Genomic DNA, 13,132 nt, shown 5'->3' with positions numbered 1-13,132 from the left:
CACAGCAGGGTAACTGATGGAAGAAGAAAGACTCTGAGATAGAGCTTTATTCCAGGCTGCAGCAGCTGCCTGTCTTTGGGTGGTCCCTTTCCAGCTGGCCCTGATCCCTGTGCAGGAGAGCGTGGTGTCTGCGAAGACAGTGTTGGGTCTTAGCTTCCTGCATTCAAATCCCCACTCCAGGCCTTACTTCAAGCGACTTAAATTCACGGCCTTACTTCAAGCGACTTAAATTCACACGGTGCCTCAGTTTCCTTGTCTGGGCTCCCGGAAAGATGTTAGTAACACCTACCTTGTAGGGTCGTTATGGGGATGGACTGTGTTAACACATGGAAGGCACTTAGAACCATGTCAGGAACTTAATAGGCACTCAGTTAATGGGAGCTATTATCATGACTTTTATTTGTCTTTCTCTGGGTGCAATCTGCTATCCTTCATCCCATCTATTCAGCAAAACTATGTCAGAACTATGTGTCATATGCTATGACAGACATTGGGCAAGTCACTTGGGCTAGACACAAAGTTTGCAAAACATAAATCTCCCCAGAGGATTTGCTTCCTGCCCAGGTTTCTCTGATTCCTGGGCACTGTGTAGAGCACACAAGAGTCCAGTGCATCCTGGTCCTTGAGCTGCTCCTGGCCGGTTCTCCTTCATTTGCTTTCCTGCTCCTTTGTTCTTTCTTTTCCCAACTTTCTAGGAAGGCAGGGCCCAGGTGCAACAGGAGTCCCATGGGGTCCTTCTCCAATTTGTCCTGGCGAGGGAGCCTGGGAGGGGCTAGGTCCCAGGAGCCTGCTGGTCTTCCCACTGAGCAGCTCTCCCTTCCCAGGCCCTGGACTCCTCCACATGCTCTCTCGGGAAGCTGGAGGAGGGCCACTGGGCTCTGTAATAACCACACTTCGTAGTAAACAAGAACCAGATTCCTGGGGAGTGACGTGGGTGAGAGCTCTGTGGCCAAGGCAGCTGTGATTACACCAATACTGGAAGAAACAGTTTTGCTCAGCCTGACCTGTCTCCTGTCTCCGGGAGGCCGGGGGAGGTGGCCCATGCGCCCCTCTGTGCCACCCTTCCCATATTCTCTGCCCCAGTTACGGGGGCCTTTGCGCCAAATGGCTCTGCAGACACATGTGAGCAGCCAGCCAGCCCCAGATTCCACCTCCTGGTTCACACAACCACGGAGCATCTGCCCCCTCTCTCCTTTTCTAGGATTTGTCCCACTGTCTCCCCTACTCATGGATCCAGCTCCCACGCTTGGCTGTCATCCCCCACTTTCCATCGCTCTGTGAGGACTTGTACACTTCTGTTGTCACTGGTGCTAGGGGAAGCGTCACACTCCTGGGAGGACACCTGGATCCCAGGCACTCAAGAGCAAAGGCTGAACTGGAGGTTGGCGCTGGCCAACCAGTCCAAGCTCTGATTTCATGGGGCATGGCTGGTCCAGGGATTCCCTTTTAACCGCATGACTCCTGAGTTTAGCATCTGATATCCTGAGATTTAGGTCAAGCCCAGTCCCTGCTAGTTCCTAAGCGAAAGGTTGGATTGGCTGGGAAACCTTTAGCAGGATACATGAGAAACTGGGTGGAGAACTGGTTGGGAGGGGTTAGGGTGGGAGGGAGCAGTTTACTGTATCTCTTTTGGGCTATTGCATTTTATATCATCTAAATGTATTAAAGGTTACAAAAAAGAATTTTGTGACTTTGTAAATCTAAAAAGAATTTTGTGACCTTGTAAATCTCCTATATGTTAAACATAGAGCAGGGTCCTTTGCCCTTCTCCTTATGGCAGAGGGGGAGTGCGACATCTGCAGCAGGGAGGCCTCATTTGGGCCCAACTTCAGGCTTAGAAGAGGCTGTCGGAGGCAGGTGGCTTCTTGGGGCTGAGATTTTTCCCAGTGTCTGAAAGACTCAGAATCTTGCACTAGAAGGGGACACATTGGTGACTGTAATGGTCTGGGAGGGAGTAGGATGGACCTGCTGCCCTGCTGGGGTCCCTCTGGCCTGGAGACCAGGACTCTCCCATCTAATGGACAGCAGGTGCCCCGCCCCAAACACACACACACACACACACACACACACACACACACGCTGAAGAGGTCAGCAGGGGCAGGCCACTTGTGCTGCTTGGTTACCTGTGTACTTGGGGAGATAATAGGAAGGAAATGAGACAGGGTCAGCACCCTGGGGACCCAGTGTCCTCCCTGGAAGCTGCCAGAAGCTGCCTCCATTTTCCAGGCACTGTATATTAGTCTTTAGTACCTATGTTTCTTTAAAAACATTTCTCTCTTTTTTTATTCTAAATTCTTACACTTACAGACTATATTGAAGTTTGCCAGGCACTTTTACATACATTACCAATGGCTCCCTATTGCCCAAAGTCGAAAGCCTTAGTGGAATTTCTAGTCCTAAGTCGGCCTCTTGCCTCACATCTCGACACTTTCCCCTACACGCCCTACATTCCTGCCAGTGCTGACTACCTGCGGCTTCTAAACAGGCCACGCAATGTCTCCTCTCTCTCCTTCCCTTGTTCAGTGTTACCTCTGTCTCCTGTGTGGTTTTCTCCCTCTTCCTGGAGAGTCCTGCTCATCTTTAGATGCCTAGGTCAATGTCACCTCTTTAGTGACATTTCTGGACTTTCTGGATGAATCTTCTCTGTTTATGAGCCCTGGAACATCGTGCTTCAACCCTCTGAAGGCTACACCCATTAGGATGGCTATTACCAAAACCAACAAACCAAAAACCTGGAAATAACAAGTGTTAGCTAAAATATGGAGAAATTGGAAACCTTGTGCGTTGCTGGTGGGAATGTAGAATGATGCAGCTGCTATGGAAACAGGGTGGCAGTTCTTAAAAAGTATTAAACGTAGAATTACCACATGACCCAGCAACCTCCCTGGTGGGTATATGCCCAAAAGAATTGAAAGCAGGGGCTCCACAGAAGTCTGTGCAACCATGCTCACAGTCGCGTTATGCACAGTTGCCAAAGGATGGAAGCAAACTAGGTATCTATCAAGGGTTGATGGGTAAACAAAAGGTGGTGTCCATACACAGTGGCTTATCCACAACACGGCCTTCAACAAAGAAGGGAATTCTGACACATGCTACAACGTGGCTGAGCCTTGAGGACATTGTGCTAAGTGAAATCAGCTGGTCACAAAAGGACAAATACTGTACGATTCCACTTAGGTGGGTTTCCTAGAGGAGTCAAATTTATAAAGACAGAAAGTAGAATAGGGGGTGCCAGGGGCTGGGGGCAGTGGTGGAGGGTGGGAGTGGGGAGTTATTGTTTATCAGGTACGGAGTATCAGTTTGGGATGATGGAAAGTTCTGGAGATGATCGTACAACCATGCGAATATGCTTAATGGTACTGAACTGTACACTTAAAAATGATTAAAAAGACACAATTTATGTTATGGATACACATAACCGTCACCGTTTGTATATATAGCTTTTTAAGGCACTCAAGCCTGGGGCCTCTGGTATTCCCACGCCCAGCACAATACTTGGTACCAACCGGTGCTCAGTCCACGTTTGTCGCTATGAAAAGGGGCACAAAGTTGACGGTGGGGGCGGGGCACGTGCAGGTCTCAGGCTGGTCTACACGTCAACTTCTCTCTTTCAATTGGTCCAGTTTTCCCCTGTACTTACTGCTCCACTGGAGAGGGCTCTAGACATCTATTCAGCACCGTGGGTTGTCCCCTCACCAGCATCACTGAGTGAGTTTCCAGAATGACAGGGACTTACTTGTCTGGAACCTGTGCTATGTGGGTCACACAAAAGGAGGAACTTCCTCCTGTGGTTACAGTGAGGCACTGGAAGTTCTGAGAGCTTAAAGTTTTTAAGGCCACACACCTACCAGTCTATGTGATGATGTAGGTGTGGTCTTTGGAGGAAGGAGAGAGATCGGGTGGTTTGTGTAGGTCCTTTATCTCTCTACGGTGTTATAGAGCTCACAGCTTAGTGAGAAATGCAGGGGGAAACACTGTTCCTACCTCTGTCATGGAATGAGCAAAAGTAAAAAACGTAATAAGTACCACATATACCTTCTATAGGTCCTTTCCTCAAAAGCGTATGTGTCTGGCCAGCCTGGCTCCGTGGTTGAGCGTCGACCCATGAACCAGGAGATCATGGTTCGATTCCCTGTCAGGGCACATGCCCGGGTTGTGGGCCTGGTCCCGAACAGGGGGCGTGCAGGAGGCAGCCCATCAATAACTCTCTCTCATTGATGTTTCTCTCTCCCTCTCTCTTCCTCTCTCTGAAATCAATAAAAAATATATATATATTTTAAAAAGTTTATGCATGGTAGGATCCCAAAGTTATTAATGGTAAAATAATTTCAGTCATTGCCTTTAATTCTCTTAGGATGGAGAATCTTTGGAATCGAGTCAAGTTGCAGGTCACAGACTGTGTTTCCTTCTCCTGAGCCAGGCGCACAGGCCTGCATGGCTTCATACTAGAGCCTTTAGGAACATGGACTCTGACATGCGAGGAAAAAGCCAGAGTCTGAATTCCAGCTCTTCCCACTCTAGTGTGATGACTTCTGCCAGTCCTGTAAACTTCTGAGCCAGAATGTTTTCAATGATCAAAATAGCAGAAGTAATACTCTTTGGAGCCTTGTTGAGAAGATTGAAGGAGATGATTGGTGTGAAAGTGCCTACTACAGAGTAACAGCTCACATGTATAGAGGCTGGTTCCTATGAATGGTTAACAGGTCAGGCTGTTACATGTGCATTCAATCTAGGGAGTAACATCACCCCTTCACTACAGAAAGAGAGCGCTGAGGTACAGTTAAGACCGTGGTAAGCGGTGGAGGAGGAATTGGAACTCAGGATTCAATTTCACCATGCTCTGCTCTCAAAATTATATTCTCATACGAAGCTATCTATCATCATGCCCTTAGAGAATCACTACCAGTTCCGCACACACTCTCTACACCTACACCTTTTCTCTATCTTTCTTACCCTCCCACTTCCATTTACTTAAGTGATGGAGGGGAAAAAATCCAGGGATTACCAGGTCACCAGGCAAAGACAGAATGACCGTTCGTGTTGACGCACCTTGGTTGTGTTCCTGGGGGCAAATCCCCTTTTCCTTTCTCTTTCCCCCCATCCACTCTCCAGGCTGAACACTCGTCCGAGTTGCAGTGGACATGGCAGATACGGGCTAGACTGGAGGGGCAAAGCTTTTACACAGGGGCAGTAACCTTGGGCCAGCTTAAATACGGCGGGATAGGTATTTCTTTGCCCTCTATTTCCCAAATGAAGCCGCATAATTTATAATTATGCATGTCATAGTCCTAATTAGTCCCATTTTGTGGTTCCTTGGACCCTGTTCTCTCTGTTGATGTCTGAGGCCGTTTCTGTTCCCCCCGTGGGTGCTTCCTTCTTTCTCTTTCCATTCCCATGCTTCCCCACTGCTCCAGCTGCTCCCTGGTGGTATTAAACTGTCAAAGGATGGGGCACAGAAAGAGCATCGAGGGTTGGGAGCAGAGTCCTCTCCCCTGGGTAGTCATTGCTGACAGCACCTGAGTTGTGTAAAATTTCTTCCTATGGATCAGACCTTAGCACTTTCAAAGATTTCAGAAATCTTATATAGCTGTCATTCTCATTTTGGAGAATTTTTCATTTTATGAAAGAATTACTAGCTAATGACATAAAGGCTGCTTCTCTCTCCTTGGCCTAATGTCACCTTTTCTTCCAAGGGCCAGCTTTCAGTGGACAGAGTTTTCCTGTGACTCACGGTCCCTTCTGCATTATTTTGTTTGCTTTGCTAGCAGTGGCTACAAAGTCCACTCTATCTGTGTGCATTTGCATATCCAGCAGCCTATGGATGACATCATCTCGTCAATGGCACGTCATCTGAGACCTTCCAAGAAGTTCACCTCAGGAGAGTTCTACCCTCTGTCACCCATTCATAATGTCACAGCGTACATAGTAAAATAGAAAATTTTCACTTCTGGATGGTGCAAGGGTAGGGTAGGGACAACTTGGAGAAGAAAGATTGTCATGAGCTCATGATTTATCCTATAATGTAACCCAGACATTGAAATTAATACAGGCTTATATTCAAGGATTAAAGAAAATTGGGATGTGGGAGATTTAAACTTTATCAAAAATGAAAATATAGCCCTGGCTGGTTTGGCTCAGTGGTTAGAGCACTGAAGGGTTGTGGGTTCCATTCCTGGTTGCAGATTTGATCCCCAGCCCTGGTCCAGGTGCATGAAGGAGGAAACCAATTGGTGTGTCTCTCTCACATCAATGTTTGTCTATCTGTCTCCCCCCCCCCAAAAAAAAGTCAATGAAAAAATATAATAATCAATGAGGATTAAAAAAAACAAAACTATAGTTTATAGCTCTTTAGGCCATTTCTTGCCCAGAAATGGTACATACTATATTTCTGATATCAGGAAGGATATGTGGGTATATTTCTGCTCAGGGTTTGGGGAATGGGGAGGGGAGGCATGAACACAGACTTTGGGTCAGAAAGACCTGGGTTCTGTCCTTTGCTAGCTGTGTGACCATAGTAAAATTACTTAATTTCCCTAGGACTCAGTTTTCTCATTTATAAAATAGATACATGAGGATAACAGTACATATGCCACAAGGTTGTGTCAAGTTAGGCTAAAGTTTGGCTGTGAATCATGAGAAACAGCACATCAGTTACTGTAATAAGAAGGACATTTATTTGTCTTTCTTAAAAGTCTGGGTAAGTGGTTTAGGGCTGATAAGATGAATGCATGCTCCCTAGGAATAAGCTCCTTCTATTCTTTTGCTCTGTCACCCTCAATGCGTGGCCTGCACTTCATGAACCAAGATAGCTGCTCAAGCTCCAGCCATTAGATTTTCATCCCAGCCAGCAGGAAAGGGAAGAGAGGAGGTGACGAAGGGCTTACCTCTCCCCTTCAACCACGTCCATTTACAAGTCATTAGATTGAACTTAAGCTCATGAACACAGCCAATTGCAATGGAGGCAGGGAGATGTAATTTTTATGCCAGGTAGTCATGTGTTTAGTTAAATACTGGAGGTTCTTTACTATCAAAGAGGGGGGAAATGGGTGTGGGTGCAAACGGCTAGAAACCTGCCACAGATCTTTTGAGATTTAAGTGAGACAGTGCAGGTGGAGGGCTGCGCTCAGTGTTGGCCACAGAGTAAGCACTCGATGATCATGTCATCATCATCATCATCATCGCCACCATAAGAAGGTGGAGAATACTTTGAAACTATGACAAGATATTTCCTCATTTGATCTTGCTGATAAAGTCACCCTTATCCATCTCCCTTTTAAGACGCTATGAGCTTCATTTCTCATGAAGGTCAGACACCTATGTCTTTAATATGCACTTATGAAATAACACTATATGAAAAGAAAGCAAGGAAATGGTGACCCCTGGATTTAAGATCATTGTTATCTCTGACGGGGGAAACAGTGGGGGTTTGGGAGGGGATGAAGGAACCACCTAGTTAGATGTATGTTATTGTCAAAGTCTAGTTTTAATTTCAGGTAGTGGGTTTATAGATGCTTATTGCATTATTAAAAATAACCAATAATTAAATTAAAGCAGAGATACATGGGCCAATGGGCCAATGATGAGAGCCTGCCAGGAATCAAGGATTATAATTAATCCAATACTAGGTACTTGAGGTCTTGAAATTGTCTTTGTGTGTACAGCTTTGCATGACATATGCGTTTGCATGTAAATAATAGACAAAAATAGTACTTTCTGTTTGCACAGAGTTTTAGCTCTTAAAGGGCTTCTGCACATCCAGAAAAACTGATGAAGCTCATAGTGTTTAAGCAGTTCATTACAGATGGCTGAGTTTGATGTTATGGACCTTGGACTTCCATGTCCTACGGGAAAATATTTTATTTCATCCTCACAATAGCTCTACGAGGTAGGCCCAAGAAATGTTATCAACACTGTTTTACAGATGAGAAAGAGGGAACTGAGAGGGCAAGGGACTTTCATGAGGTTACATAGCCAGTTAGTACTGGAATAGAACTTAAGACTCTGCATCTCTTGCCTAGTGCTTCTTTCTTTAGCCCATCTCACTCCCCAGTTATTCATCCATTAGGCATTTATTCCATGTCTGTTACATGTCAGTAACATTGTGTTTATGTGTTTGTGTTTATATGTGTGTGTGTTTTGGGTGCTATGTGCAGTTTATGTAATCTCTATGCACTGTGTACAAGCCCTTGGAGTCCTTGTGTGCCCCCAGACCCAGTCAGCCCATATAACTCCAGGAGAAATCCCCAGCTGGGGTTTCAGCTCTCTTTTTGTTCCTAAGTCACTGGGCCTCAGCACTTTCCCAGGGCCCCAGCCGGGTAGGCAGGCAGCTTTGGTATCAGGGACAGATCCCCAGGCAGTGGGCACAGAGCAGAAAAGCACGCCAGCAATGCCTCAATAATGATAATGACTCTTTCATGATAACTTATGGTTTATGAAGAGGCCATCTCAGCCCTAAAGTTGATTTTGTTATTTTTCTCATTTTTTTTTCAGGTGCAAAGGAAGGATAAGTGAGTGGCTCCAGGGTTACTCAAGCCTGAGGACAGACTTGAATTCAGGTCATCTGTCTTTAAATTCTGTTCTCTTTCCATGGTGCCTGGCCACCTCTGAATGAGCAAAAAGAGCTTATTGCCTTTCTAGCCTCCTGGAGAGAAGCAGGTGACAGCTCAGTGCCACGCAGTGGGAAGCCCCCAGTGACCCTCTGCAGAGGAAGAAAGACAGCTCAGACCCCTGAGCAGCCCCAGATCCTGAACCTCCTATCAGCTGAGAAAGACAGTGAGCAGTTGGAGTTTCCACCCTCCCCCATCCCTGTCCTTATCTCAGTCCTTGGGTATCTCCCATGTGTGCCTGGGGAGGTGAGAGCAGTCCTATAGAACTGGTGAGGTAAAGGTGCCTTCCAATCTCTGCGGCCCCTGGCAGTCTCTGTCTTTGAAGAATCAGGGTGTTGGGGAACTGTTGAACCGCATTTGTCCTCTAGCACAGGAGGAAGCTCTGGTTCCTGCTCCCAGAGGTGAATCCCTCTGCCTCGTCTCCCAGGCCTGTGTCCAGGCCACTCTCCCCATGCTGCCTACTTCTACCTGTCTGTCTTCCTCCCTGACGATTAACGATTAACACCATCCACCGCCACAAGGCTGAGCATGGCCCCTCGAGCTCAGTCAATGCATGCACTAGATTAACCCTGCCTGAAAACAGCCAATGTTGGCGTCAGGGGAACTGTTTCTCTCCTTGGCCCATGGAGTGAGCCCTGCCTGTCCTGGGAAGGGATGTGCTGGGAGGGTAACTTCTGCCTTTCATTCCACCCCCCCCTCATCTGCCCTAAAGGGCCCCTAGCCTCTGGATGTTCCCTTCTCTCTTTCTTCCCAAGCTGGGCCTCCCTGGACAAGGGGGCTCTTAGGGTTGGGGGGAAATATTAAGGGCCAAGCGTGGCCATAGGTCAGGCCCCATTTTCTAATTTGGTCTTATCAGTAACTAAGATGAGGTTTCATCTTCACTCGCCTGGTTCCTTTGTCTTATTTCTCAGCTGTTACTCGGGTCAGAAGAGGCAGTAGGTCAGCAGGGATGTATTTAATGATCATCCGCAAACCCCATCAGAAATGTGAAATAGAGGCCTGCTGGTGGCTTATATTTATGGCCTCCCCGGTCCCTTTCTCTGATGTAAGCTGTGCTACAGGTCCAGCTGGATCCTTAGTACCTTCCTCAGAGACATAGGGCTATCCCGATTGCAAGCCCGCTTCTCCAGAAATAACCCACTTCTCCTCATGGCAGCAGGTTCAGGGGCTAACTTTTCCAGCCTGGAAATCAGAACCCGTTCACTAGACCTTCCCGTCTGCTACAATGTCTCGTCTAATTCTCTCCGCAGCCCTGTGAACTGAGAGGGGCAGCGGCTCGCTCGGGGTCACGCAGTCCTGGTTCAGGCGCCCCACTTCAGGCAGTCGGAATGTCAACCCACCCTCTTCCCAACCGGTGTCCTTTTTTTTTTTTAAAGCGAATTTACGTGGGGGGCGGGGGGAGAAAAAGTGTCCAAAGGTATAATTACTACATTGTTCAAAGTTACGCACGTCTTTACAGGAAAACAATACATTGATGAGAAAAGAAATGCAAAAATCAGAGGAAAAGGCAAAACAAATGCAAAATTCAGAGTTAGCGTTTGCGTCACACCGGTGCCTGCGATGACCGGCCTCTAGCTCCAGCCCACCCCGAGCTCCCATCCAGCCCGCATTTCCTGGCCACCCTTCTTCGAAATGCACCCCCCCCACCTCCCGATTGGCCGCTGCCGAGAGCCAGGCAATTGGAGAAAAGTGGACTTTCTATCTGAACTAAGCAGCTACTTTCATACGCCTGCCCCTTCCCTTCGCCTGGCCCAGATTAATGAAGAACGAGGGTTTCTCGGTCCCCTACACGCAGTCCCCGGGTCCCCCCGCGCGCAGCGCAGCGCAGCGCAGCGCAGCTCCGCCCTCCGCCCTCCCGAGGCCGCGTGTCCTTCCCTTTAAGGCCAGCCCCTCCCCCGCGCCCACGCCTCCCCGGCCCCACCCCTCCCCCAAGTCCTGCCCCTTTCGACCCTCCCCTTTAAGGACCGGCCCCGGACGCGGACGAGCCTGTGACGCGGCCGCCGGCCCCCGGGCTGGGTAGTTTGTCGCGCAGCCGCTTCCCCCCCGGCGGGGCCCCCACCGTCCCGCGTTCCTCCGAGCGCCAGGGCCCCGGGGGGAGGGTGGGAGGGAGGGAGGGAAGGAGCAGGACCCGCGGCGCCAGCGGAGCACGGCGGGACCCACGGAGCCCCGCGACCCGCCGAGCCTGGAGCCGGGCCCGGCCGGGGAAGCCGGCTCCAGCCCGGAGCAAACTTCGCCGCCGGGCGGGGGGTGGCGGGGGCCCCGTCCGGAGCCGGAGGAGGGGGCGGCCGGGGGCCCTCCCGGCTCTGCTCCCGAGTCTCCCGGCACCATGCTGTCCAACTCCCAGGGCCAGACCCCGCCGGTGCTGTTCCCCAACCCGCCGCCGCCGCCGCCGCCGCAGCAGCCCCCCGCCCCGTCGCAGCCGCCGCCGCTGCCCCCGCAGCAGTTTCCCCAGTTCCACGTCAAGTCGAGCCTGCTGATCAAGAAGAACGCCATCATCGACGACTACAAGGTCACCACCCAGGTCCTGGGGCTGGGCATCAACGGGAAAGTTTTGCAGATCTTCAACAAGAGGACCCAGGAAAAATTCGCCCTGAAAGTAGGTTTGGGGGCCGCGGGAGGGGAGGACGGGCCGAGGGGGGGGCTCCCTGGGACAACCCCCCGCACCCTGGAGCAGCCGGAGCGCACGACCGCTCGGCGTGACCGCGCCGACCCTCCCCCGGGCCGCGGCGTCGGGGCTGCGGGTGGGGGCGCGGGGGCGCCGAGCGCGCGGCGGGGGCGCGGGAGGCTCGGGTCCGCGCCGACCGCGCCGCCGAGACCGTGTTTCCGGTCACCTCGGGTGTGAGCGGCGGGGACTCGAGAGGACTCGTGAGGACTCTGCCATTTTGGGGTTTGAGCGGGATCCAGCCGAGTCTGAACGGTTGGCTTCGGGACCACTTCTGCTAAATTTCACCGCGTCTCGAGGAAGTGATTTTCCGGCGTTGTGGTTCCCCATCCTCTCCTCCCTCCCTCCTTCCTTTTTTTTTTTTTTCTTTTCTTTCCGCGGGCACAAAAGACCCATTACTCATTGAGCCGGTTGGTCGTTGGGTTTGGAGAAGTCGGATCTCGGAGGTTTATTTAGCCTCGCTCCTTATTTGGGAGCCGGAATGTGTGATTTCACTTCCCCGGGCCTGGCGCGTGCGGCCGGGCGCCTGGGCTCGCGCCGGCCGGGCGGGGAGGTGCGGGGCCGGGGATTCCGCGCGCCCCCGCCGGGGGACGGAGGATTGTTTTGATCCGAGAGTGGGCGCCCTGCGCCCTCCCCCGCCCGTGAGGCTCCAGATGGGAGGCCGTTTCCACAGCGTCACGGATCGTTGTGAACCGGGTCTCGAAACCCGGCGTGAGGTCGGAGGTGGCCAGTTGAGTCCTGGACACCGGCCATTGGTGGACGGTGGGAGGAGCGTTATCCTCGAACTGGGGAAACCCAGCCTCTTTTTTTTTTTTTTTTAATGGAGTGTGTTGGGGGGCAGTGGGGATTTCAGCCAGGATACCTGCTGATTCAGAAGTGAAAAAGCACAATGGACTTGGAGGTCTGATGCGATGAAGGAGTCCCTGGTGCAGGGCGACCCAGTGTTCGGAGTCACTAAAAAGGTTTTCCCCGCCGAGGGTTTTCATATCAAAGCGAATCTCTAAAAAGTGTCACATCACCCCTATTTCCCCTGGGGTGTCTTAATGATTGGAGGAGAAGATTACTTCCTGTGTGATATTTCTCCCTTCCTCCGCAGCCCCCACTATTGCTAGCTGCATTTCAGCCATCGATACAAAAACTCAGATAGGTGTTACCGGTGGGACTGTTGGAATATATAATTAGGTGTAGTAAAACCCTGGTATGTGCTTCGGAATTGTAGAGGGCAAGAACGCCCAATTTCCAGGTTTTAGGCCTCTGTAAATTATTTTTTTTCTCTCTCTGTTTACCTTCCCTTGTGGGGGAGAGCTTTCAGCTAGCCCCAACAAGATTTCTTTGGTTTCTACTTTAAGGTCGTGTTGCTGTGGGCTTTTGGTGGCTGTTTAGTGTTGGACTGTTGGAATATATTGGTATCTGGAACACTTTTTAATACTTTTTCTGCCTTGGACCACAACTTTCCATATGCATAACTGGGGGCTGGGAGGGGGAGTGGTTGGTTGACCAGGGCTCTGACCTTGGGGAGTAGAGTTTGACCACTGTTAACCTGTACCATTGAGGAAGTGACAGACGATTCTTTCCAGGAGAGTTTTCTGTCTCCTCTGAGATGCCATCTGCCTTCACCCATCAGCAGTTTGAGGACACTGGCTGCTCATTTTCTTGGGAAGTTGGACTATTGTATGAAGACTTCAGAACCGAAGCTCTCAGCTTCTGCTCCTTTTGCTATTTAATAGGCACACAGAACCACCCTCTGAAATGCTTTTGGGTGGCAACGAAGATTTCATTTAATTCTTTTGTAAATAATAGGAGAGAGATTTTGGATAGTTATTCCCTGTGAATAGCTCTGAAAGGGAAAAGCCCAGCAGTATTT

General features: G+C 50.1%; 1 protein-coding gene across 1 annotated transcript in view; it reads left to right on the top strand.

Moving 5' to 3' along the window:
• Positions 1-10,917: 10,917 nt before the first annotated feature.
• MAPKAPK2 (MAPK activated protein kinase 2) overlaps positions 10,918-13,132 on the top strand; it is a 43,645-nt gene continuing 41,430 nt past the window's right edge. Inside the window, exon 1 of the mRNA XM_087827665.1 lies at positions 10,918-11,202. Within this exon, the coding sequence (XP_087683791.1) occupies positions 10,933-11,202 (270 nt within the window). The 5' untranslated portion in view covers positions 10,918-10,932. The remainder of the gene's footprint in view (positions 11,203-13,132) is intronic.

The sequence above is a fragment of the Miniopterus natalensis genome, chromosome 19, assembly GCF_054644295.1.
Source record: "Miniopterus natalensis isolate mMinNat1 chromosome 19, mMinNat1.hap1, whole genome shotgun sequence".
Lineage (NCBI taxonomy): Eukaryota > Metazoa > Chordata > Mammalia > Chiroptera > Miniopteridae > Miniopterus > Miniopterus natalensis.
This window is presented reverse-complemented; position numbering and strand designations above follow the sequence as displayed.